Source organism: Salvelinus sp. IW2-2015, linkage group LG20 (assembly GCF_002910315.2).
Source record: "Salvelinus sp. IW2-2015 linkage group LG20, ASM291031v2, whole genome shotgun sequence".
Classification (NCBI taxonomy): Eukaryota; Metazoa; Chordata; class Actinopteri; order Salmoniformes; family Salmonidae; genus Salvelinus; species Salvelinus sp. IW2-2015.
In genome coordinates, this window is record NC_036860.1 from 55,168,923 (window position 1) to 55,193,232 (window position 24,310).

A 24,310-nucleotide genomic window follows, 5' to 3' on the forward strand; every position below is an offset into this window, starting at 1 on the left:
CCATGATGAGCAACATGAATAAACCAACATTCAGAAATGAGGAGACACTGTCCTTGGATAAACAATGGCCTTCTGTCTGTGTCTGTGTCAGCTACAGTTTAGTTCAGGACCAAATTATGTGATTTCTCCCCCATTTCAAGCAGTCAGGCAGTGTCAACCAGGATGCTAGGAACTTTGACTGAGTATGACATCAGTCACTTTATATTATCAATAGCATCATGGTATGGTCAGTAAAGAACATCAATACAAATCAAATTTTATTGGTCACATGCACCGAATACAACAGGTGTAGACTTTACAGTGAAATGCTTACTTACCAACATTGCTGAGTTAAAAATACATATTTGCTAAATAAAAGGAAATAGTAAAACAAAAACGAGGCTATATACAAGGAGTACCATTATCGAGTCAAGGTGCAGGGGTACATTCTTATCTTCCATGACATAATACACATTTACCTACACTACCGTTCAAAAGTTTGGAGTCACTTAGAAATGTCCTTGTTTTGAAGGAAAAGCTTTTTTWWTTGTCCATTTAAAATAACATAAAATTGATCAGAAATACAGTGTAGACAGTTAATGTTGTAAATTACTATTGTAGCTGGAWWWWTWTTTTTWATGGAATATCTACATAGGCGTAGAGGCCCATTATCAGCATCCATCACTCCTGTGTTCCAATGGCACTTCGTGTTAGCTAATATAAGTTTATCATTTTAAAAGGCTAATTKATCATGAGAAAACCCTTTTGCAATTATGTTAGCACAGCTGAAAACTGTTCTGAGTAAAGAAGCAATAAAACCGGCCTTCTTTAGACTAGTTGAGTATCTGGAGCATCAGCATTTGTGGGTTCGATTACAGGCTCAAAATGGCCAGAAACTAAGTACTTTCTAATGAAACTCGTCAGTCTATTCTTGTTCTGAGAAATGAAGGCTATTCCATGCGAGAAATTGCCAAGAAACTGAAGCTCTCGTACAACGCTGTGTACTACTCCCTTCACAGAACAGAGCAAACTGGCTTTAACCAGAATAGAAAGGAGTGGGAGGCCCCGGTGCACAACTGAGCAAGAGGACAAGTACATTAGAGTGTCTAGTTTGAGAAACAGACTCCTCAAGTCCTCAACTGGCAACTTCAYTAAATAGTACCCGCAAAACACCAGTCTCAACATCAACAGTGAAGAGGCGACTCCGGGACGCTGGCCTTCTAGGCAGAGTTGCAAAGAAAAAGCCATATCTCAGACTGTCCGAAAAGATTAAGATGGGCAAAAGAACACAGACACTGGACAGAGGAACTCTGCCTAGAAGGCCAGCATCACAGAGTTGCCTCTTTACTGTTGACATTGAGACTGGCCAGTTTTATTGCTTCTTTAATCAGCACAACAGTTTTCAGCTGTGCTAACATAATTGCAAAAGGGTTTTCTAATGATCAATTAGCCTTTTAAGATGATAAACTCATATTAGCTAACACAACGTGCCATTGGAACACAGGAGTGATGGTTGCTGATAATGGGCCTCTGTAGATATTCCATAAAAAACCTGCCGTTTCCAGCTACAATAGTAATTTACGACATTAMCAATGTTTAACAATGCTTTTCTTTCAAAAACAAGGACATTTCTAAGTGGTATAAACTTTTGAACGGTAGTGTACCTTGTAAAATATAAAGGACATTTAAAACAAACCTGTTACTCACCAGTGTGAGAACCTGTAATAAACAGGAAATAATTTTCCAATAAACAAGCACAGCACCTCAATAGGTCTAATTAAAGTCAAAATAAAAATCTAAGAGGCAGKGCTTAGGGTTCTGTGCAAATGCCAAGCTTAAAAAGGACTGGGAAAGTGAATGTCAAGCTTTTTAACCCTTCTGTTTGGTCAGTGGAGTGTCATTGCCAGTGGTCTTTAATGATGAATGTCACATAACGGGACATTGATGCGAGGAGAGCATGGCATCTCACAGCTGAGCACAAATGCCCTCAAATGGTAAGGTCAATCCTTTTATTTAGAAAACAAGTAACAAGTTAAAATGTACAGTATCTGAGTGAAACGTTAGCACTGTTCATTTTTCCAATGTATTTTTGTACTATATATCCTTGTCAAGTGGTCTGCCTATAAAAGGGCACCTGTCGAAGAGACAGGTATACAGTATGTGTATAGGCCTAAAATCCACCTGCTGTCGCTCTCAGATGCAGATGTATGATGTAATAGGCTACTGATGCTTGATATGGTCTGACTAATAAATCTTACATCTTTTGTTTCAGCATCACTGCCAAGATGTAGATTTCAATTCCTTAACAACTTCCAGGGCTCCCCTTCTTCATCAGCAACACACATCTCATCTTAATCCCCTGATATTTGGTCACAATGGCTGAGGGATTTCCTTGACATATGCCAAGACTGATGAAGCATGTATTGCCTAGGCCTATTTATCCTATGGTCTCAAGTTCTCTGCTACCACTACAGGCCTAACACACAACAGGCAGCTATCCTTCATGGTACAATTTATTTGTCATTTAATTAGATATACCTCTACCTCAGAAAAACACACAGACGCCTGCAAAAGAAGCAAACAATTACAATTTAAAAGCTATGAATTAAAATATCAGCTATTGCATTTTATAACACATTGAAACTTATTTTTTCACACCACCATTGTGACTTTCAATAGCAAATCAACTTGTGTAAATGCAGCAGGGGTTCCAATGCMTTCATCTACATCAACCTGTAGGCAAGCATCTGTAAGCTAAACCTGGGCCAAGATGAAAATTAGAATTCTGTTCTCTCATCATGCCTCTACTAAAACATGCACTGCAGGTCCTACAAGCTGAAAACACACTCACACCAAAGATGATTATTTATTCAATTTAACTAGGCAAGTCATTGTAAATAAGAATCTATTCTTTACTGACGGCCTACACCGGCCAAACGCGGACGACGTTGGGCCAACTGTGCGCCGCCCTTTGGGACTCCCAATCACGGCCGGTTGTGATACAGCCTGGAATCGAACCAGGGTGTCTGTAGTGATGCCTCAAGCACTGAGATGCAGTGCCTTAGACCACTGCGTCACTCGGGAGTCCAAAGATGGAGATCTGATTCCCAAACACCATCCCCCATACATGCACACCAAGTTTACAATACATTTGTTTTTTTACAAATCATAACATAATTTCCTTGGAAAATCCACAAAAGGATTGTCTATGCTGAAAAAAAATACTAAACAACTTGAGACCTACCGAAGAACATTTTTAAAAATGACGATGCAATGCTACATACATCTGTACATAAACACAGTGTACACACACACACAGCTGTGATTCTCAAGGCGGATCTTCCCCCCATTTCAGTGCTGCTGGTGATAGACTTCAGCCAAATAGATGACCATGCTTTGTAGATCCTGGCTGGTAAGGGCTTAGACCAAAGTAGTTCCAAAACCCTCATAGGGGTGTTTGTGCTTTCATAGGCCTGCCATCGTAGCCTTCTATCTCCTTTGGCCTTTCAACTCTACAGGTGAACAAGCACGACAGAAGAACTGAACAGGGCTCTCACAGGTCTTTACACCTTGAGTCACAATGGGGTCAAATTATGTGGCTTTCCTAGTAGTTTTTTTGTTTACTACATTAGACTTTCTTTGTCTGTCATTATCATGAAACATGAGAAAGGGGGTTGGCCACCCAATGCCATATAGGCTACCGTTAGAACCTAACCAGGTAAACCTCCAATGTCATATCACCTTTGTTATAGTCAAACTAAAATACACTGAGCTGACAATGTACATTGACAAGAAAATATATTACAGTGGATCCAGTGGCAGCTTCCAAAAATGACACAATTGATGTTTGTTACACTTCCCCACGTTATCAGTTATGCTTGCAAAATATATTCAGTTTTAAAATACTTAATGACATTGAAAGCAAATGCACAGAGCTACTTGGCAAACAGGTGATGTGCAAAATGTTAAAAAACAAAGTTTGGTTTTTATATACGTGTGCATACATACACTCACACATAGTCAAGTAACAGATTGTTTTACCAATGAATTTAGTATTAAATCGTTAATATGATTTAATGAAAACAACACTATCTAAATAAGTTTACTTTTACACATTTCATTGGGTACAAAACAGCAAGTAACCATTGCTACAAGCTACACATGAAGCTCTAACCTTAATTCACACTCACCAGTGACATTCTCTTTCTTGTGGTGAACTCATTGMCTAACATGAGGGACCCATCATCTATGTTCAGGTCCCAACAATTCCCAGCCTATTTCTTACCCAAGAAAAGGACAATACTCAACCAATGGACATCAACAAAAATTAATAAACAAAATGCAATATTGTAGCAAGATTCTTGTAAAAGTTGTAACATTTACCTCATCATCGACACACAGCAGTGTGTTAGCTGGAGCTAACAATAACCATACCTAAATATTTCTGCAAGGTTGAAAAACCTCTTGTAGAAGAACCTCTCATTGTTCTATTTACCATTGTGCTATCAATCTCGAAGACGTCTTAGTATATCAGATTGATTAGAGGGCAAAAATCCAAGTTCAGAGGCGATGCTTGGGATAGGAAAACGATGTATTTAATTCATGGAGGAGACTTGGGAGAGAGAGCAGAGTCATGCGAGTCATTGTCAATAACTGAAAATCCAAGTTCTGCCTCGGCCTCCAGGACATAAGCAGTAGGATGCAAATTAAGAAGTGCAAAGGACTTAAGCTGAAGTGGATCCATCTACCTCCCCCTTCATTATTACCTTGTGTAAGGCCTGAGGGAGTGTTTATATTGGGGGAAATCTTGAGCATGAAGCTCAAACAAACCAAATAATTCAAAAGCTTTGTCCAATGAAAACTAAAAGCAGTAGCTCATCCTGGTGTAGTGTTTGTCTTCTCTRTACAGAATCAGTCTTCCAGATCCATTTGATTGTCTTACTCGTCCATCTGTGTTCACCTATACGAAAGCGGTCTGATCCACTGCATTTAAGTTAAACTGTAGAGGTTACGTTTCTGACAAACACCCACTTGGTTTCAGTTCACCTGTTCAAGAAACACACCAGTCCRATTTTCCTCACACCTCAAGAAGTGGACTGGTCCTTCAGTCTACCCTGATACTGTTTCTACACTGTCTTTTTCCATCCCATCCCAGTCTCTTCTAACTAACAGACCCCATGTGATAGACCAGTCTGCCACTGCCTTCCTCTCTCAAAGTGTGGGTCCAGACAGGAGCAGCTCCCCGCCCCCCTTAGTCCTATACCACGGTGCTGAGGGAGCAGCTGTTGCTGCAGTCTACAGGCATGGAGTCAGGGGCGTGGGTCCAGACGGGAGCAGCCCCCTCCCCCAGTCCTATACCACGGTGCTGAGGGAGGAGCTGTTGCTGCCGTCTACAGGCATGGAGTCAGGGGCGTGGCTGTCTGTGGGGGTGTCAGGCCCCACCAGTAGGGTGCTGCTGTCCATGGAGTCTTCCCGCTCCTGGAAGGACATTTGCACAGGGACAGGTGGCGCTGGGGCGTCTGTCATGGCATCTACCACGTCCCTCATCTGACTAGGGATCATCTGAACGGCATGGCGTGCTGTGGAGAACAACGAGAACAGTGATGACAGGGTTCAGAAACAGTTAGATACTCAACCTAGTATGTAAGTCTAGAAAAAAAATCAACTGATATCACAGAAAGTGAGGAAAACACGTTAACATTAACAGCACAGGGTGGTCCTACCGAGGTCCACATAGAGGACGCTGTCGGGGTTGATGGAGGCTTCGTAGGGAGGAGGGGGGTCATYTGGGTGCTGGATGTCAGGGTATTTATAGGCAGCGTAGGGAGGGGGAGGTTCCTGGAAATGAAATGCGCCTCTCTCTCCATCATCAGAGAGGTGCAGGGGAGTGAGGCCAGTGCCAAAAGCGTCCGGGCCGTAGTCAAAGCCTGGGACTCGCCGCCCAAGGTTGAAATGGTGAACTGAGAGCAAAGAAAGGCTGAGTGAGWCCAATTGAAACCAACCAATCATCATTCAAYGCAGTTGATTAAGTTTTACTACTAAAATGCATACACTTTTGAAAACACTGAAGTACCAGAGACAGGCTAGAGGCAAGTACAGACTGATTAGGAGAGGCGTTCCGTTCCCTGTGTTTGTTTAAAGACCAAACAGGGCTTTTCCAGAAGGGATGGCGGTGCCGGGCCGTGATTGGGAGTCCCATAGGGCGGAGCACAATTGGCCCAGCATCGTCCGAGTTTGGCTGGTGTAGGCCGTCATTGTAAATAAGAATTTGTTCTTAACTGACTTGCCTGGTTAAATAAAAGGTAAAAAAAAAAGCAAACTTGGTGCCACCTGTTGTTTGTATGAGTGTGATTATATGATGCGTATGGTTACCTCCAAGGAGTGTTTGGATGCGCTGGCGTCTGCGCTGCCGGAGCCTGTGCACCATGAAGAGCAGCAGAGAGAGGATGAGGAAGGAGGAGATACAGCTGACGATCAGACGCATCCCACTGGCCATAGAGTCAAACAAGCTGCTGCCTTCTAAAAGACAGACAGGGTCCACATTTTTATACATTTCAAGTGTTTCTGAATTCTCTCTCCTGAAATTACAGTGCCAAATATTGTTGAACARCATGACAGGACAAGAGATCAACATTTCGAGCTCCACCTTGTGAAACATTCACAACACCCATAGTTTATAGTTTTTGTTTAGGGAATTGTGTGAGTAGTTGGATAGTACCCCGGTCCAGGCAGGTGAACTTGCAGCACTCCTTGGGGTCCTTGCCGAAGTTCTTGCAGCCCTCCGGGCGATTACACAGCGCAGCCACACACATCTCTGGCTCGCCGTTGTGACATGTGCAGCTCAGGCACGGGTCTTCCCCCTTAGGGGTAAAGTAGTACCCCTCAGTCACCACCTGGTCCTTTATGTCCACACATGTCTGCCCTGTTAAAGACAATCAAAGGTTTAAGACCAAAACCAACCAATAACTACACTAACACAACAAAGGATGCTGGACTTCCCTGACTTGGGTATGCATTACAGCACACAAGGCTTTAGATACAGAATTACATGAATCTTATGACTCAAACAACCAGGTTTCAGCTGAGCATCTACACTTGTTACAATCAAGCTACTTTGACCTCCTGTGAAGCTGCATAGGTCATTTGGTTTTGATGAGAGCAGACATACTCCTCTTGCACAGGAAGGGGAACTTCTTGTAGCAGTTCTCGGCATGCCAGCTGTGAAGGCCGCGCTCGTTCATACTCTTGATCTGAAAGCGCTGCAGCTGGGCACAGAAGATGTTGTCCTGGGTCGGAGATGCCTCTCCAAAGTTAGTCAGGCCCTCTGGCGGCAGGAACACCTGCATTGACCCTGTAAGGGAACCGAGAGAGAAAGGAACAAGATGAATCGTAAGCCAAATACAGGTTTAATGCTTTGACTGATCGTAGCTGTTTGAGCATGACAATGAGTTGCATCTGCTCCCTTTAGCTCATTTTCAGTGGGATTCAAGCACAATATACTTTAATTAAATGAACAAAGTCCACACCCACCTTTATATGACACTTCCCAATGGCCCTCCAGTGAATGGTTCTGATTGGTAATGACATACTGGTAACCCACCCAGAACCTGAAACAGAGAGAAAGTGGATTAAATAATAATAAATTAGTCTGTACAGTAAAAAAAAAATCTGCTTCAGCCTTCAGGCATTCATTTCAACATTATTACTTCATGTAACACATCCTTAGCAAACACTCACTTGCACTGGTCTCTGCGCTCGCACACTTCCTCGTCGAAATCCACCTCAATCTTGAGGATGAACTGCAGTTCCTCGTTGGTGACGAATGTCGCCAAAGAGCCATTGACTTTCTGACACGTGTCCACAGCCTGCCAGTAGTTCTCATTCCTCAGGTACACTTTGTAACAGCTGGCTGTCTTCTCGTAGTGATGCCACCCACTAGGGCACTTCTCTGTGGAAGGGAAAGGTGCTTTAGAGCTCCTACAATATGTCCAGTAACAAAGCTGGAGGGAGAGTTAAACGTGGGTCTTACTGTTAAAGCGCACAGGTTGGGCCACACCGATGACATCTTCCACTTGGTCAAACCCATTGGCAAAGTGAAACGTCTCCTCTTTCATGGCTGAAAGGGAGGACGGGAGAGAAGGAAGAGGCCGTATTTAAATAGAAGGAATGTACTGTGGTGACTGGCTGCAGTTCATAACAAACCCGAAGACAGCTTTGTTTGTTGACAAGGGACTTCTCATTAAGGGGAAGAAAACTGTTTATTTAGTCCATTCACAGGTCATCAATGGCAAAAACATCTAGTTCTTTCTCATGACAATAAATACACAAAACCATTTCTGACTGCTTTGGTGACTGCTTTTGCCACCATTTATCAAATAATGTAATATGCACACAGTCAAGTTGAAATAAAATGGCCGTGTTATAGAAGGTCACATGCTGTGTGTGAACCCAATCCTTTCCATAATTATTAAAGATTAGTCTCCCGGGTGGCGCAGTGGTCTAGGGCACTGCATCGCAGTGCTAGCTGCGCCACCAGAGTCTCTGGGTTCGCGCCCAGGCTGGGCTGGGTTCGCGCCCAGGCTCTGTCGCAGCCGGCCGCAACCGGGAGATCCGTGGGGCGACGCACAATTGGCATAGCGTCGTCCGGGTTAGGGAGGGTTTGGCCGGTAGGGATATCCTTGTCTCAGTATGTAAAAATGTAATAAAAATGTATGCACTCTACTGTAAGTCGCTCTGGATAGGAGCGTCTGCTAAATGACTAAAATGTAAATGTAATAATTCCTATTATGCAGCCAGAGATCAAGGGACCAGCGCTCATTCAGGAATTAAGTCATGGAAACAATAAGATTTCCTTCAACCGCTTACTACTGCAATATCAAACCATCTCCGCAAGAGAGATCAACAAACGAAGCTCACAATAAAAGGCGTTGAGAAAATGTTTACTCAGATTGAGTTTGGTGTTTCCCCTGACATTTAGAAAGTTGTTTTCTAAATCAATCGATAGTTACATATCGCAATATTATTTGGGCAGATACTGTATTGATACTTTGACTCGAATTTGTATTTGTTTTAAATAATAATAATTTAGACCATGCAACTTATTACATGACATGTTCAGACAATTTTTTCTCCTGAACTTATTTAGGGTTGCCATAACAAAGGGTTTGAATATTTATTAACTTAATTTTTAATGAATAATAAAAAAACTATTCCACTGACATTATGGGGTATTGTATGTAGGCCATATAATTTAAAATTGATTCGATTTTGTGGCAATCTGTAACTCAACAAAATGTGGAAAAAGTCAAGGGGTGTGAATATTTTCTGAAGGCACTGTATAGTAAGTAATATTTTTGCAACATCAAATTGCAGTATCGAATCGCAATAAATATAGAACCGTGAGAATCGCAATACTTATCGTATTGGCACCCAAGTATCATGATGGTATCATGAGGTCCMTGGCAATTCCCAGCCCTAATTGTTTGGAAAGGGGACCAGAGTTCAGGTTGGAGTCTGGGTAAAAGATGTTTCACTCACGGGGGCAGTCCAACTCATCGCTCTTGTCCTCACAAGCCGCCCAGCCGTCACACTGCCAGGACATGGGGATGCATTGCATCTTCCCACTGCGGCAGGCAAACTGTCCAGGGCTGCAGCGCAGTTCTGAAACACAGCACAGAGGAAAGCTAAAGACACCACACAGTGCCCCCTGTAGTTATGACATGGTCACTGCAACACAGCTTTTATTCTCTCCCATACCTGCTTACCAATTGTAAAGAACTGAAAGACAAGTCAATGAAAGATTTAGCATTTCCAGCTTTTAGTATCATTACAGAGACATGTCACTGACAGACAAATAAGAAAAAAAGGTTTTCACCATTTATCATGCACATTACATTAACAATGCACCTGATGCTTTCTAGAATAAAAACTTCCCAGGAAACAAATGAATAAAATAAAGCATTAAGGGAAAAACTGGAAGGGAATGCAGCAATACCTCAGGTGTTTTGACTTAGTTCAATTCAGGTCTGGTGCTTAAAATAAAACAGATTAGCTACATCTAAAACAACTCATATCATTATCACTGAAACAAACAGGGGTATTCATTGAGTGTTTTTGAGACCTGCGCTTAGAAACAACTTAAACGGACTCACAAGAACCTGAGAAACAATAGAAATGAGGGACATACATTAGGACCTAACCAATATCTAAAAAAAGGCCTCCATAAAATAAAACAGTTAGCCTAAAGGGGCCAGAACAAAAAAAGTTAGCCTAAAGGGGCCAGAACAAAAACAGTTAGCCTAAAGGGCCAGAACAAAAACAGCCTAAAGGGGCCATATATCAGAATAAAACAAGACCTAACCTTATTTTACTTTAGTGTCTACCCCTATACCCATTAGCAACACAGGGGCAGTATTAAGTGGGTCAGCATCTCTGTGGCATGTGTGATTAACATGAGACAGCATAGGAACTGCCTGTCAGGGCTTCTCCAGTGAGGAGGGAGTATAAGGCCCAGCTGTTTAAGAACGCAGAAAAAAAAACTCTTCCCTCTATGGCACTGAACAGATAGTCTAGACACTGGACTAACAGGATTCTTTGAAAGTAGCTCGGTATAGTTGAACGAGCAGTTGCATAAAAACTGGTTCGAGAAAATACCTAAGTTAATGGAAAAACAAAGCACTGCTGTGAATGGGAATATTAAATAGGCACAAGCTGAGAATAGAACAAAGTAACCCAAAATCGCTGGAGACTGGCAGGCCTACAGATACACTGCACTAACAGAGGAGACGCTGCTTACCTGACAATAATCTTGCCAGAGCTAGCCTTGGACCTGAAACAAAACAAAAAGCAATTTCTGATGAACCAACCCCTTAAATCTCAACACATTCCTAGTTGGGAATGTTCTACCACATAATATATTAAGCTATTTAGCAAAGCRACTTACAGTCACGGGTGCATACATTTTACATATTGGTGGTATTGGCGTTAAAAGCTCCATGCTCTACCAACTGAGCTACAAAGGACCACAAATCWAAATGTATTGGTSGAGTACACATATTTTGCAGATGTTATCACAGGTGCGGTGAAATGCTTATGTTTCTAGCTCCAACATTACAGTAATACAAAACAATACACACAAATACAAAAGAAAGAAACATCAGAACGAGCAATGTCAAGAGTCCATATACACTACATGTACAAAAGTATGGACACCTCATCGAACATCTCATTCCAAAATCATGGGCATTAATATGGAGTTGGTCCCCCCTTTGCTGCTATAAACAGCCTCCACTCTTCTGGGAAGGCTTTCCACTAGAAGTTGGATATTGCGCGGGGACTTGCTTCCATTCAGCCACAAGAGCATTAGTAAGGTCGGGTACTGATGTTGGGCGATTAGGTCTGGCTCGCAGTTGGTGTTCCAATTCATCCCAAAGGTGTTCGATGGGGTTGAGGTCAGGGCTCTGTGCAGGCCAGTCAAGTTATTCCACATCGATCTAGACAAACCATTTCTGTATGGACCTTGCTATGTGCACGGGTGCATTGTCACACTGAAACAGGAAAGGTCCTTCAAACTGTTAAAGTTGGAAGCACAGAATCATCTAGCATGTCATTGTATGAAGTAGAATTAAGAATTCCCTTCACTGGAACTAAGGCACCTAGCCCGAACCATGAAAAGAAAACTCCCGTCAGCAACAGACGTGGCTGAAATAGCTGAATCCACTAATTTGAAGGGGTGTACACATACAGTACCAGTCAAAAGTTTGGATACGTCTACTCATTTAAGGGTTTTTCTTTGTGTCACATGTGCCGAATACAACAAGTGTAGACTTTACCGTGAAATGCTTACTTACAAGCCCTTAACCAACAGTGCAGTTCAAGAAGAATAAATTATTTACCAAGTAGACTAAAATMAAAAGTAATAAACGTAACACAATAAGAATAACAATAACAAGGCTATATACAGGGGGCAGTCAGTGTGCGGGGGTACAGGCTAGTTGAGGTAATCTGTACATGTAAGTGGGGCGGAAGTGACTATGTACAGGTAACAAACAAACAAACAGCGAGTAGCAGCAGTGTACAAAAGGGAGAGGGGAGTCAATGTAAATTGTCCAGTGGCGATTTTATGAATTGTTCAGCAGTCTTATGTCTTGGGAGTACAAGCTGTTCAGGGTCCTGTTGGTTCCAGACTTGGTGCATCGGTACCGCTTGCCGTGCGGTAGCAGAGAAAACAGTCTATAACTTGGGTGTCTGGAGTCTCTGACAATTTTATGGGCTTTCCTCTGACACCACCTATTATATAGGTCCTGGATGGCAGGAAGCTTGGCCCCAGTGATGTAATGGGCCAGATGCACTACCCTTTGTAGTGCCTTACGGTCAGATGCCGAGCAGTTGCCATACCAGGTGGTGATGCAACCGGTCAGGATGCTCTCGATGGTGCAGCTGTATAACTTTGAGGATCTGAGGACCCATGACAAATCTTTTCAGTCTCCTAAGGGGGAAAAGGTTTTGTTGTRCCCTCGTCACGACTGTCTTGGTGTGTTTGAACCATGATAGTTCATTGGTGATGTGGACGCCAAGGAACTTGCAGCTCTCAACCTGCTCCACTACAGTCCCGTCGATGTTAATGGTGGCCTGTTCGGCCCACCTTTTCCTGTAGTCCACGATCAGCTCCTTTGTCTTGCTCACATTGAGGGAGAAGTTGTTATCCTGGCACCACACTGCCAGTTCACTGACCTCCTCCCTATAGGCCGTCGTTGATCAGGCATCCACTGTTGTGTCGTCAGCAAACTTAATGATGGTATTGGAGTTGTGGGTGGCCACGCAGTCGTGGGTGAACAGGGAATACAGGAGGGGACGAAGTACACACCCCTGAGGGGCCCCAGTGTTAAGGATCAGCGTGCCAGATGTGTTGTTGCCTACTCTTACCACCTGGGGGCAGCCCAGGATCCAGTTGCAGAGGGAGGTGTTTAGTTAGGAGCTTCGTGGGCACTATGGTGTTGAACGCTGAGCTGTCGTCAATGAACAGCATTCTCACATAGGTGTTCCTTTTGTCCAGGTGAGAAAGGGCAGTGTGGAGTGTGATTGAGATTGCGTCATCTGTGGAGGCTGTATGCGAATTGGAGTGGGTCTAGGGTGTAGGGGAGGAAGCTGTTGTTGTGAGCCATGACCAGCCTTTCAAAGCACTTCATGGCTACCGACGTGAGTGCCACGGGGCGGTAATCATTTAGGCAGGTTACCTTCGCTTCCTTGGGCACTATGGTGGTCTGCTTGAAACATGTATGTATTACAGACTCGGTCAGGGAGAGGTTGAAAATGTCAGTGAAGACACTTGACAGTTGGTCAGCGCATGCTTTGAGTACACATACTGGTAATCCATCTGGCCCAGCGGCTTTGTGAATGTTGACCTGTTTARAAGGTTTTGCTCACATCGGCTACCGAGAGTGTTATCACACAGTCATCCAGAACAGCTGGTGCGCTCATGCTTGCTTCAGTGTTGCTTGCCTCGAAGCGAGCATAAAAAGTCTGGTAGGCTCGCATTACTGGGCAGGGCAGCTCGCGTCTGGGTTTCCCTTTGTAGTCCGTAATAGTTTTCAAGCCCTGCCACATCTGACATGCGTCAAAGCCGGTACAGTAGGATTCAATCTTAATCCTCTATTGACGCTTTGCTTGTTTGATGGTTCGTGAGGGCATAGATTCTAGAATAATGGGTTAGACATCAAAACTATGAAATCATGTAGTAACCAAGAAAGTGTTGAATCAAAATGTTTTTTTTAWTTTTTATATTTGAGATTCTTCAAAGTAACCACCCTTGGCCTTGACAGCTTTGCACTCTTGGCATGCTCTCAACCAGCTTCACCTGGAATGCTATTCAACAGGTCTTGAAGGAGTTCCCACATATTGTGWACACTTGTTGGCTGCTTTTCCTTCACTCTGCGGTCCAACTCATCCCAAACCATCTCAATTGGGTTGAGGTCGGGTKATTGTGGAGACCAGATCATCTGATGCACAACYMYATCACTCTCCTTCTTGGTCAAATAGCCCTTACACAGCCAGGAGGTGTGTTGGGTCATTGTCCTGTTGAAAAACAAAATGACAGTGGGACTAAGCCCAAACCAGATGGGATGGCGTATCGCTGCAGAATGCTGTGGTAGCCATGCTGGTTAAGTGTGCCTTTGAATTCTAAATAAATCACAGACAGTGTCACAAGCAACACACCCCCACAACGCCTCATCCAGGCTTCACGGTGGGAACCACACATGCAGAGATCATCCGTTCACCTACTCTGYGTCTCACAAAGACACAGCGGTTGGAACAAAAAATCTCAAATTTGGACTCATGAGTCCAAAGGACAGATTACTGGTCTAATGTCGATTGCTTATGTTTCTTGGCCCAAGCAAGTCTCTTCTCCTTATTGGTGTCCTTTAGTAGTGGTTTCATTGCAGCAATTTGACCTTGAAGGCCTGATTCACGCAGTCTCCTCTGAACAGTTGATGTTGAGATGTGTCTGTTACTTGAACTCTGTGAAGCATTTATTTGGGCTGCAATTTCTGAGGCTAGTAACTAATGAGCTCATCCTCTTCAGCAGAGGTAACTCTGGGTCCTCATGAGAGCCAGTTTCATCATAGCGCTTGATGGTTTTGCGACTGCACTTGAAGAAACCTTCAAAGTTCTTGAAATTTTCCAGATTGACTGACCTTCATGTCTTAAAGTAATGGACTGTCATTTCTCTTTGATTATTTGAGCTGTTCTTGCCATGATTTACCAAATAGGGCTATCTTCTGTATACCACCCCTACCTTGTCACAACAACTGATTGGCTCAAATGCATTCAGTAAAGAAATTCCACAAATTAACAAGGCACACCTTTAAATTAAAATGCATTCCAGGTGGACTATCTCATGAAGCTGGTTGAGTGAATGCCAAGAGTGTACAAAGCTGTCATCAAGGCAAAGGGTGGCTACTTTGAAGAATCTAAAATATATTTTGATTTAACACTTTTTTTGGTTACTACAGTCGTGGCCAAAAGTTGAGAATGACAAATATTCATTTTCAAAGACTGCTGCCTCAGTTTGTATGATGGCAATTTGCATATACTCCAGAATGTTATGAAGAGTGATCAGATGAATTGCAATTAATTGCAAATTCCCTCTTTGCCATGCAAATGCACTGAATCCCCAAAAAACATTTCCACTGCATTTCAGCCCTGCCACAAAAGGACCAGCTGACATCATGTCAGTGATTCTCTCATTAACACAGGTGCGAGTGTTGATGAGGACAAGGTTGGAGATCACTCTGTCATGCTGATTGAGTTCAAATAACATACTGGAAGCTTCAAAAAGGAGGGTGGTGCTTGGAATCATTGTTYTTCCTCTGTCATCCACGGTTACCTGCAAGGAAACACGTGCCGTCATCATTGCTTTGCACAAAAAGGGCTTCACAGGCAAGGATATTGCTGCCAGTAAGATTGCACCTAAAATCAACCATTTATCAGATCATCAAGAACTTCAAGGCGAGCGGTTCAATTGTTGTGAAGAAGGCTTCAGGGCGCCCAAGAAAGTCCAGAAAGCGCCAGGACCGTCTCCTAAAGTTGATTCAGCTGCGGGATCGGGGCACCACCAGTACAAGTCTTGCTCAAGGAATGGCCAGAGGCAGGTGTGAGTGCATCTGACGCACAGTTGAGGTGAAGACTTTTTGAGATGGCCTGGTGTCAAGAAGGGCAGCAAAGAAGCCACTTCTCTCCAGGAAAAATCAGGGTAAACGGATATTCTGCAAAGGTACAGGGATTGGACGCTGAGGATGGTTAAGTCATTTCTCTCGTAATCCTTTCCGATTGTTTGGGGCATTCCGAAAAAAGCTTGTCTGGAGAAGACAGTGAAGCGCTACCACAGTCCTGTGTCATGCCAACAGTAAAGCATTCCTGAGACACCTTATGTGTGGGGTTGCTCTCAGCCAGGGGAGTGAAATGCTCACTCACAAGTTTCGTGCCTAAGAACACAGCCATGAATAAAGAATGGTACCAACAACAGTCCTCCGAGAGCAACTTCTCCCAACCATCCAGGAACAGTTTGGAGACGAACAATGCCTTTTCCAGCATGATGGAGCACCTTGCCATAAGGCAAAAGTGATAACTAAGTGGCTCGGGGAACAAAACATCGATATTTTGGGTCCATGGCCAGGAAACTCCCCAGACCTTAATCCCATTGAGAACTTGTGGTTAATCCTCAAGAGGCGGGTGGACAAACAAAACCCCACAAATTCTGACAAACTCCAAGCATTGATTATGCAAGAATGGGCTGCCATCAGTCAGGATGTGGCCCAGAAGTTAATTGACAGCATGCCAGGGAAGATTGCAGAGGTCTTGAAAAATATTGACTCTTTGCATCAACTTCATGTAACTGTCAATAGAAGCCTTTGACACTTATGAAATGCTTGTAATTAGACTTCAGTATTCCATAGTAACATCTGACAAAAATATCTAAAAGACACTGAGGCAGCAGACTTTGAAAATTTATATTTTTGTCATTCTCAACTTTTGGCCACGACTGTACATGATTCTGTGTGTTATTTCATAGTTTTGATGTCTTCAGTATTATTCTACAATGTAGAAAATAGTAAGAATAAAGAAACCTGCTCATTCCAGAGTTTGTCCAAACTTTTGACTGGTACACTATATAAATGGTGTTAAGACAGTATGGACAGTATATTATTAAAAAAAGGTATACAGCAGTAGTTATAAAGGATGAGCCAAAACATCAAATAGCCACTACAATGTCGAAACATGTCATGAGTTCAGTACCATTTGCCTTGATTTTGCAGACCCACGACTAGGTGTATTGACATTAGCCAGCTTGCTAACGTTAGCATGCTAGCGACGCTAGTCAGCATAGGCACCTACATGATAACTAGCTAGCAAGCTCTAGTCCAATGGAAACCGATGCAACTAAGATGGCTAACGGCTAGCTAGATGACCAATGGTGACAGGGAGGTCACTGAGATTCAAGGCTTAATTAGTGCCATTGTGTGGAAATCGCAAAGTAAATTCTGGTTGATGAGCTAGCTAATTTCGCTAGCAAGGTAACTGTGACAGTAACTAGTGTGCATGCACAAATGCATGACAACACATTGTATCTAAGTCAAGAAGGCATGCAGAACAGACTGCCTCTGGGACTGGACTCCTCCCAGCTAGCTAGTATAAGGGTACAAACATTTTTTTCTAGTCAATGACAATACATGTTGCATCAAATATATCTCATTGACATTGCATGCTAGTGCATAACATCTCTAATTGTGTTTGTTTGCATAGGAAAGGGGACTCACCCAACATCAATCTTGTGAAGGGGTATACACATCTATGATAGCTAGTGACAGAGGATGGATAACAAGGTAACCACTAGATGTCCTCGTATACCCATATTTCGATCAAATGTACTTGACTTTTCATCAGTACTTTGTGAATGACAAGCCCATTCAAGCTATTTTGGGATACCTATATTCATCAATGGTTTCTTATACTCAGCAGGTAGGGCCTACATACTTCAGATGATTTGTCTTCATGAATGGTTTCATGTGAGCTTGGTTGCACCCCCATCTTAAAGTGTAAGAAGGCATTAGATATCACCAAGTATGCTGTATTTCCATTTCTCATTTAAATTAGGCCCACCTCAACCCCAAAATGCAAATCAGTTTACAGAGAAAATACATGTACGCATGTATTTATGCGTCTTAGAGATCCATAAGTGTCCTCCAAAATGTCACAGGTATGTTAATATACAAATCATATGCAATAGTGAACTTTTACACCAGTGCAGCAAGCTAGTGGACTCTATCAAGTACTTTGGGTATACGATGACACCTAGTGGTCATATGGTTGATTTCTCCCTATCCTTAACTTCTCTCCCCCTCACTGTTCACTCTTTTTTCGTGCTCTGGGAGGCCCCTGAAAACTGTCTCCACTTCTTTCCTGTGCAAGACCTACAAGCCAAATGCCAGAGAAGTTGTGGACTAATATGCAATGTACTGAGAGATATTTTGTCATATGCATTTTTAAATGCGAAAGAAAGATGTATAGCTAATGGAGATTGTCTTGTTTTGCACGCTTTGTACAAAATAATAAAATGCAGTACTACAGGATATTTCTTAACRTAGCTCTTTATTAGCTAGCTATAACTGGCATGTTCACGTATCGCCAACCAGGATCAAACTGACCATGACCTAACCATTTGGGTGGTCTTAACCAATCATAGCACAGTATGATATGGCGGTAAAATGCATCCAATTATAACTCAGTATGTTTACACATATGAATATTACAGAGATGACATCTAGCTAGCTACTTTGCATGTTGTAAACTGTTTGCTCATACAGTAGCTAAGTGAATTTGTGTACTGACTTATTAACTACAGCTAATAAAAGATAATTTCATTGCATGAGAGCTGCATCTGTAGGTGCCTGCGTTTTGCGTCCCATGACAGTCTGTCCTGGTTGTAATGTTGACAACACAAAGCTAGCTAGTATCAGCTTTGATAACTGGTATACCTTGCTAGCTAACTTAGCTAGCTCATCAAAGTATTTTCTTTGCCATTTCTGCACGATGGCACTTACTAGAGCATTGAATCTTAAAAATGGACCTCATTATCAGCACAGAACATCCAGCTAGTCACATAGCCAGAAGGGTTGCATCGGTTTCCATTGGCTAGCTAGCTAACGTCGCTAGCATGCTAATGTTAGCTAGCTAAAGGTGATCCAGTTGTGGGTCTGCAAAATCAAGCAAATGGAACTGAACTCATGACAAAATCACGTTTTCACATTGTAGTGGCTATTGCGGTTTTGAAGTGTGAAAATGACTTAAGTCCCAAGTTCGCACGAGATACTGCTAGCATTAGGAGCTTTATAAAATGAAAAGGAGTCACACATCTCACTAGAAACAGTTGTCTTTGCTCAGCAATGAACAATGGTACCAGCCCATGGGAAATTCTGGGTATTCAACCATCTTTTCTAAAAAAAGATGTTTGAGTTGACAGAAATGGAACCAGGACAATTTGGGACCACCCACCGTTCCAATMATGTTTGCTTTAAAAAAAGTATAACTTTTTTTTTTGTCCGTTTGCAAAAACAGCCWGTTTAAATGCAAGCATAGAATGTAGCCTGGGTTGGGATGTAGGCTATTCACAACTAAGAAAGTCAGCCAATACCACCCTTCTCTCACCCAGCTCCTGAATGAAAACATTGAGGTTTTGTAAGTAAAGAATAGCTTCTTACACCACTTGCAAATTAAACAGGTGATGATTTATGTGGTTGAAAAGAAAATAATGTTTCAAGGCAACAAAAGGTAACCTAAGTAATCGTTAGGCTACTTGGTGATTTATTTTATAACCCAATCAAAAAAACACTTTGCAAAAGATATAGCTTAGCTCATCTCCACATATGACAACAACAAAAAAGTACATTGGCCAAAAGCCTGACCAGTGCAACTTTACGCTACAGGGCAAGTCTACATAAACAGAATTACACTGAGATGCAGATTTTTCAATTTAAAAATGTATGATCATTTCCATGTAAAAGGACCCATGAGAAATGAAAGATGAGTCTACTTTTTAATTAAGGCATATACAGTGCATTCGAAAAGTATTCAGAACCCTTGACTTTTTCCACATTTTATTGTTACACAGCCTTATTGTAAAATGGATTAAATAGTTTAGTTTTTTAAATCCTCAATCAACACACAAAACCCAATGACAAATAACTTTTATTTTTTACATTTGCAAATGTATATAAAAAAAACTTAAATATCACATTAACATGAGTACTCAGTACTTTGTTGACGCACCTTTGGCAGCGATTACAGCATCRAGTCTTCTTGGGTATGACACTACAAGCGTAGCACACCTGTATTTGGGGAGTTTCTCCCATTCTTCTCTGCCAATCTTCTCAAACTCTGTCAGGTTGGATGGGGAGCGTCGCTGCAAAGCTATTTTCAGGTCTCTCCAGAGATGTTTGATTGAGCTGGGCCACTCAAGGACATTCAGAGACCACTCCTGTGTTGTCTTGGCTGTGTGCTTAGGGTCGTTGTCCTGTTGGAAAGTGAACCGTCGCCCCAGTCTCAGGCCCTGAGCGCTCTGAAGCAGGTTTTCATCAAGGCTCTCTCTGCACTTTGCTCCRTTTATCTCTCCCTCGATCCTGACTAGTCTCCCAGTCCCTGCCGCTGAAAAACACCCCCACAGCATGATGCTGCCACCACCATGCTTCACCGTAGGGATGATGCCAGGTTTCCTCCAAACATGACACTTGGCATTCATGCCAAAGAGTTCAATCTTGGTTTCATCAGACCAGAGAATCTTGTTTCTCATGGTCTGAGAGTCCTTTAGGTGCCTTTTGKCAAACTCCAAGCAGGMTGTCATGTACCTTTTACTGAGGAGTGGCTTCCATCTGGCCACTCTACCATAAAGGCCTGATTGGTGGAGTGCTGAGAGATGGTTGTTCTTCTGGAAGGTTCACCCATCTCCACAGAGGAACTCTAGAGCTCTGTCAGAGTGACCATTGGGTTCTTGGTTACCTCTCTGACCAAGGCTCTTCTCCCCTGATTGTTCAGTTGGGCCGGGCGGCCAGCTCTAAGAAGAGTCTTGGYGGTTCCAAACTTCTTCCATTTAAGAATGATGGAGGCCACTGTGTTCTTGGAGACCTTCAATACTGCAGAATTTTTTTGGCACCCTTCCCCAGATCTGTGCCTCGACACAATCCTGYCTTGGAGATCTACAGCCAATTCCTTTGACCTCACAGCTTGGTTTTTGCTCTGACATGAACTGTCAACTGTTGGACCTTATATAGACAGGTGTGTGCCTTTCCAAATCATGTCCAATCAATTGAATTCACCACAGGTGGACTCCAATCAAGTTGTAGAAACATCTCAAGGAGGATAAATGGAAACAGGATGCACCTGAGCTCAATTTTGAGTCTCATAGCAAAGGGTCTGAATGCTTATGTAAATAAGGCATGTGTTATTTTTTTTATAAATTCGCAAAAATGTCTAAAACCTGTTTTTGCTTTGTCATTATGGGGTATTGGGTGTAGATTGAAGGTAAACATGTATTTTATCAATTTTAGAAAAAGGCTGTAACGTTAAAAAAAATGAGGAAAAAGGAAACTTTCCAAATGCACTGTATCTTTAAGGTATTTTATAAATCCTCTACCTCCTAAGGTGAAGACAATTAGTTAGTGTCTTTAATGACATCACCTTTGTTTATTAAGTATTTTTAAGGGATTCAAAATCTGTAGCAGCATTTCTGCAATGGGAAATCACAGTAGTCACAAACCACAATTGGGTTCACAAGTTTAGACAGTACAGTAAAGATAAATACAGTACAGTAAATGCATGAATGTGTTATTCAATGCATTTCTATGGGCTATAGTAGTAAATGCCAAATTCAATATTTTATCCAAAAATATTGACATTTTCTTTTATACTTAAAAGGGGTCCTAAAATTCMAAATCAAATAGCTAAATGATGCATGGTATGACCATCCTAAAACAATTCCATGTTAGCTTAGTAGAACCACCTGGCTTTTAGAGGTTAAACCCCACACAGGGCGGACCCATTGCCATCTGAACACGTGTTATTCTGACAGAGGAGGCTAATCTCCAGTCAATGACCATAGATGCACTCTGGGCCAACAATACTCAAAAGTTAAACCATTTGTGCCATTGCTTTTATTCAACTACACAAACTAGGCATTTCATGAGGATCATGATCAGGTGTGCAAAAGGCAATAATACCCCAAATCAGTGCATGGGTTCAGGGAGACAACACAGCTTGGAGGAGCAGTAGCCTAGTGGTTAGAGCGCTGGGACAGTAACCGGAAGGTCAATGCAAATTGAATAGCAAGTTGACGTAGCAGCTAATACAATGCTTCTTCGTATTTCAGGTAGATTTAAAATCCGATTAACTAACTAACTAACGCCACAACATTAGATAGCTATATCTAACATAAAACGACATTTGGCCAGTCTTTTGTTGCTCCTGCGACGTAGCAAGTTAACGTTAGCTGGCTACCTAGCTCTCTGGTGAAACTTCGTGCATGTAGATCGATTGGTTGTTTAGCAACAAAACCGACACGCACGCAACTATGACAAAACAGACAGGGTTTGCTTAGATTGTTGACAACGTGTAAAATAATTCGTCTCCAATGTTTATTGAAAAAAATAATTTGCACAATGACCACTTGTCTCAAAGACATTGCTATTTCACTGCTGCTATTTAATTACCTGTTACTTTTCTCTTATTCTTATCTGTATATTTTTTAACTGCATTGTTGGTTAAGGGCTCGTAAGTAAGCATTTCACTAAGGTCTCCTACTCCKGTTGTATTCGGCGCATGTGACTAGTACAATTTGATTTGCTGGTTAGCTAGCGAATTTTAGCAATATTAGCATTGACATGAAATCAGTCAAAAAACCTCAAGACATGGTTTCAATAACATTATGAAACTAGCCACTTACGATTCCCCACATGGCAGTTTGTCATTTTTTGCTAGCAATCGGCCATACAGAATCACAACATGCTGACGTCTGCCCAATGGAAGCGCTCACAACGTTAAATGTTAAATGTTATCATGACGTTGTCAACTAACCCATCTGTTTTCTAGCTGAAATGCAGCTTGMTAACATGTTCTGTTTAAAGGCGAATTGGCTCCTAACGTAAAAAAACAGCCAAACAACCATCTAAACATGAATCGACTCTATTGTGGTACGGTTCTAAAAACATAAATCCCTCTACTTTCATATCACATCGATATAATTTCACAAATGCAAAATACGCACTCACCGTACACCGTTTTAACGAGATTTAAAGGTTACAGACAAGTATTTTTCAGTGACAACCCGTTTGTGGTGTCCGTCTTACGTTTACACACAGGTGTTCGGAGAAGCAGATAGCTCATTAGCAAAAGTAGTCCACTCTGTCTTCCATTAACAAGCRCTGTAAACGTGGAAATAAGGCCATGTGGGAAACCTAAACAAGGTGTAGTAATGTAACCCCCCCCCCCCAAATTCTCGCTTATATAAAGGATACGTTCCTTATGTTTACAAAACCGCACCGCAAGCAATGCGTGTTAATGTTTAGCGCAAGAGTCAGGGCTCTTAACAAAACACTCCTTCCTGGTCAGAAGATACTACCGTCAATAGGCGTATTAAACTAGTGGTATACAGAAATCGGTGGTGGTAGTCAGTCGTTTTTAACGGCAATGCAGTTGACTGTTTAGTTGCACAAATAGTATGACAGTTTGTAACAGTAAAAAAAAGGTGTAGGGGGGAAAGGCCCAAAAGGGCTTGTCGAGTAACCCCCACTAATGGTCACATGCACTACCGATCAATGTCGTGTGTAATTGTGGGCTATTCTTCGGATGCTGAAATCAGTAGTTTTGGATAAAAACGTAATTGTATGTAACGTTGGAGCTCCAGTCCGCCAACACTAGTCGCCGCTCAACTCCATCGCATCCTGGAGTTGAGTTTAATCGGCTAAATTACTGGTGAACTAGCTAGTAACTAACATTAGTAGTACTGGGTTCTATAAATAACGTGGAGCATCCCAATTTCACGTARCTAGTAATGTTAGCTAGCTAAAGCTGCACAATACTAAAAACCTTCAGCAGGCTAGCTACAACGTATCTTTCGAGCCACACCGACGCTGGAACTGCAAAATGTAGCTAACTTACAGCTCAATATTGAACTATATCCCCATATAATACATTTTTTTGCTAAAATAATTTACGTTAACGTTTGTTAGCTCCGCAGTAAGTGGCTAGCCAGCAGCATAAATTGAGACCCGTGATAAGCTTACAAACGCCACCTACACTAACTAAATTCCCGTGCAAATAGGCCTACCATATACTAAGTATAGGTATAATAAGTATACTAAGATCGACATTGTGACAAATTACAACCAATTGCATTTCACCACTCTTACCTGCCAGTGGTGGGTCTGTTAATGTGAGGACGAAGAGAAGAGAGAGGAGAACGTAACTGCTGCTGTCAGCCTTTGGCAACATTTATCCTCCATTCATAGTAACTCCTCTACTCAGAAATAAAATAAACTGACACCTGAACCAACGCGTTTGCTTCGACCCTATAAACGCCAAAGACAGTACCTAGTCATTCAAGGTGGTGGAAGCACTAACCATACAAATATATGCAATAATGTTAGCAAGCGCGCTAACTAGCTACATCATTATTCGAAAGCCCTATTTTTCGTTCGGCCTGCCCAATGTATTCCAGGACAGAAATAAAACAAGATGGCTCCATTCTCCAGTCACAACAATCCAAAACACGCCACACAGCCGTTCA

The 24,310-nt window shown here is 42.2% G+C and overlaps 1 protein-coding gene across 2 annotated transcripts; it reads right to left on the minus strand.

Moving 5' to 3' along the window:
• Positions 1–244: 244 nt before the first annotated feature.
• Positions 245–24,293, minus strand: LOC111980480 (integral membrane protein DGCR2/IDD). 2 transcript variants are annotated; one of them, XM_024011218.2, is made up of 11 exons: positions 23,934–24,293; positions 10,775–10,807; positions 9,517–9,639; positions 8,009–8,095; positions 7,717–7,927; positions 7,510–7,586; positions 7,148–7,330; positions 6,698–6,901; positions 6,352–6,498; positions 5,703–5,939; positions 245–5,558 (listed from the first exon to the last, which is right to left on the minus strand). In XM_024011218.2, exons 1-11 carry the CDS (start codon positions 24,013–24,015, stop codon positions 5,332–5,334), a joined length of 1,611 nt encoding a protein of 536 aa, XP_023866986.1. In that variant the 5' UTR covers positions 24,016–24,293; the 3' UTR covers positions 245–5,331. The 2 variants fall into 2 exon arrangements, with proteins under 2 accessions (XP_023866986.1, XP_023866987.1); XM_024011219.2 differs by lacking the exon at positions 10,775–10,807 and having other exon boundaries at positions 23,934–24,292.
• Positions 24,294–24,310: the final 17 nt, after the last annotated feature.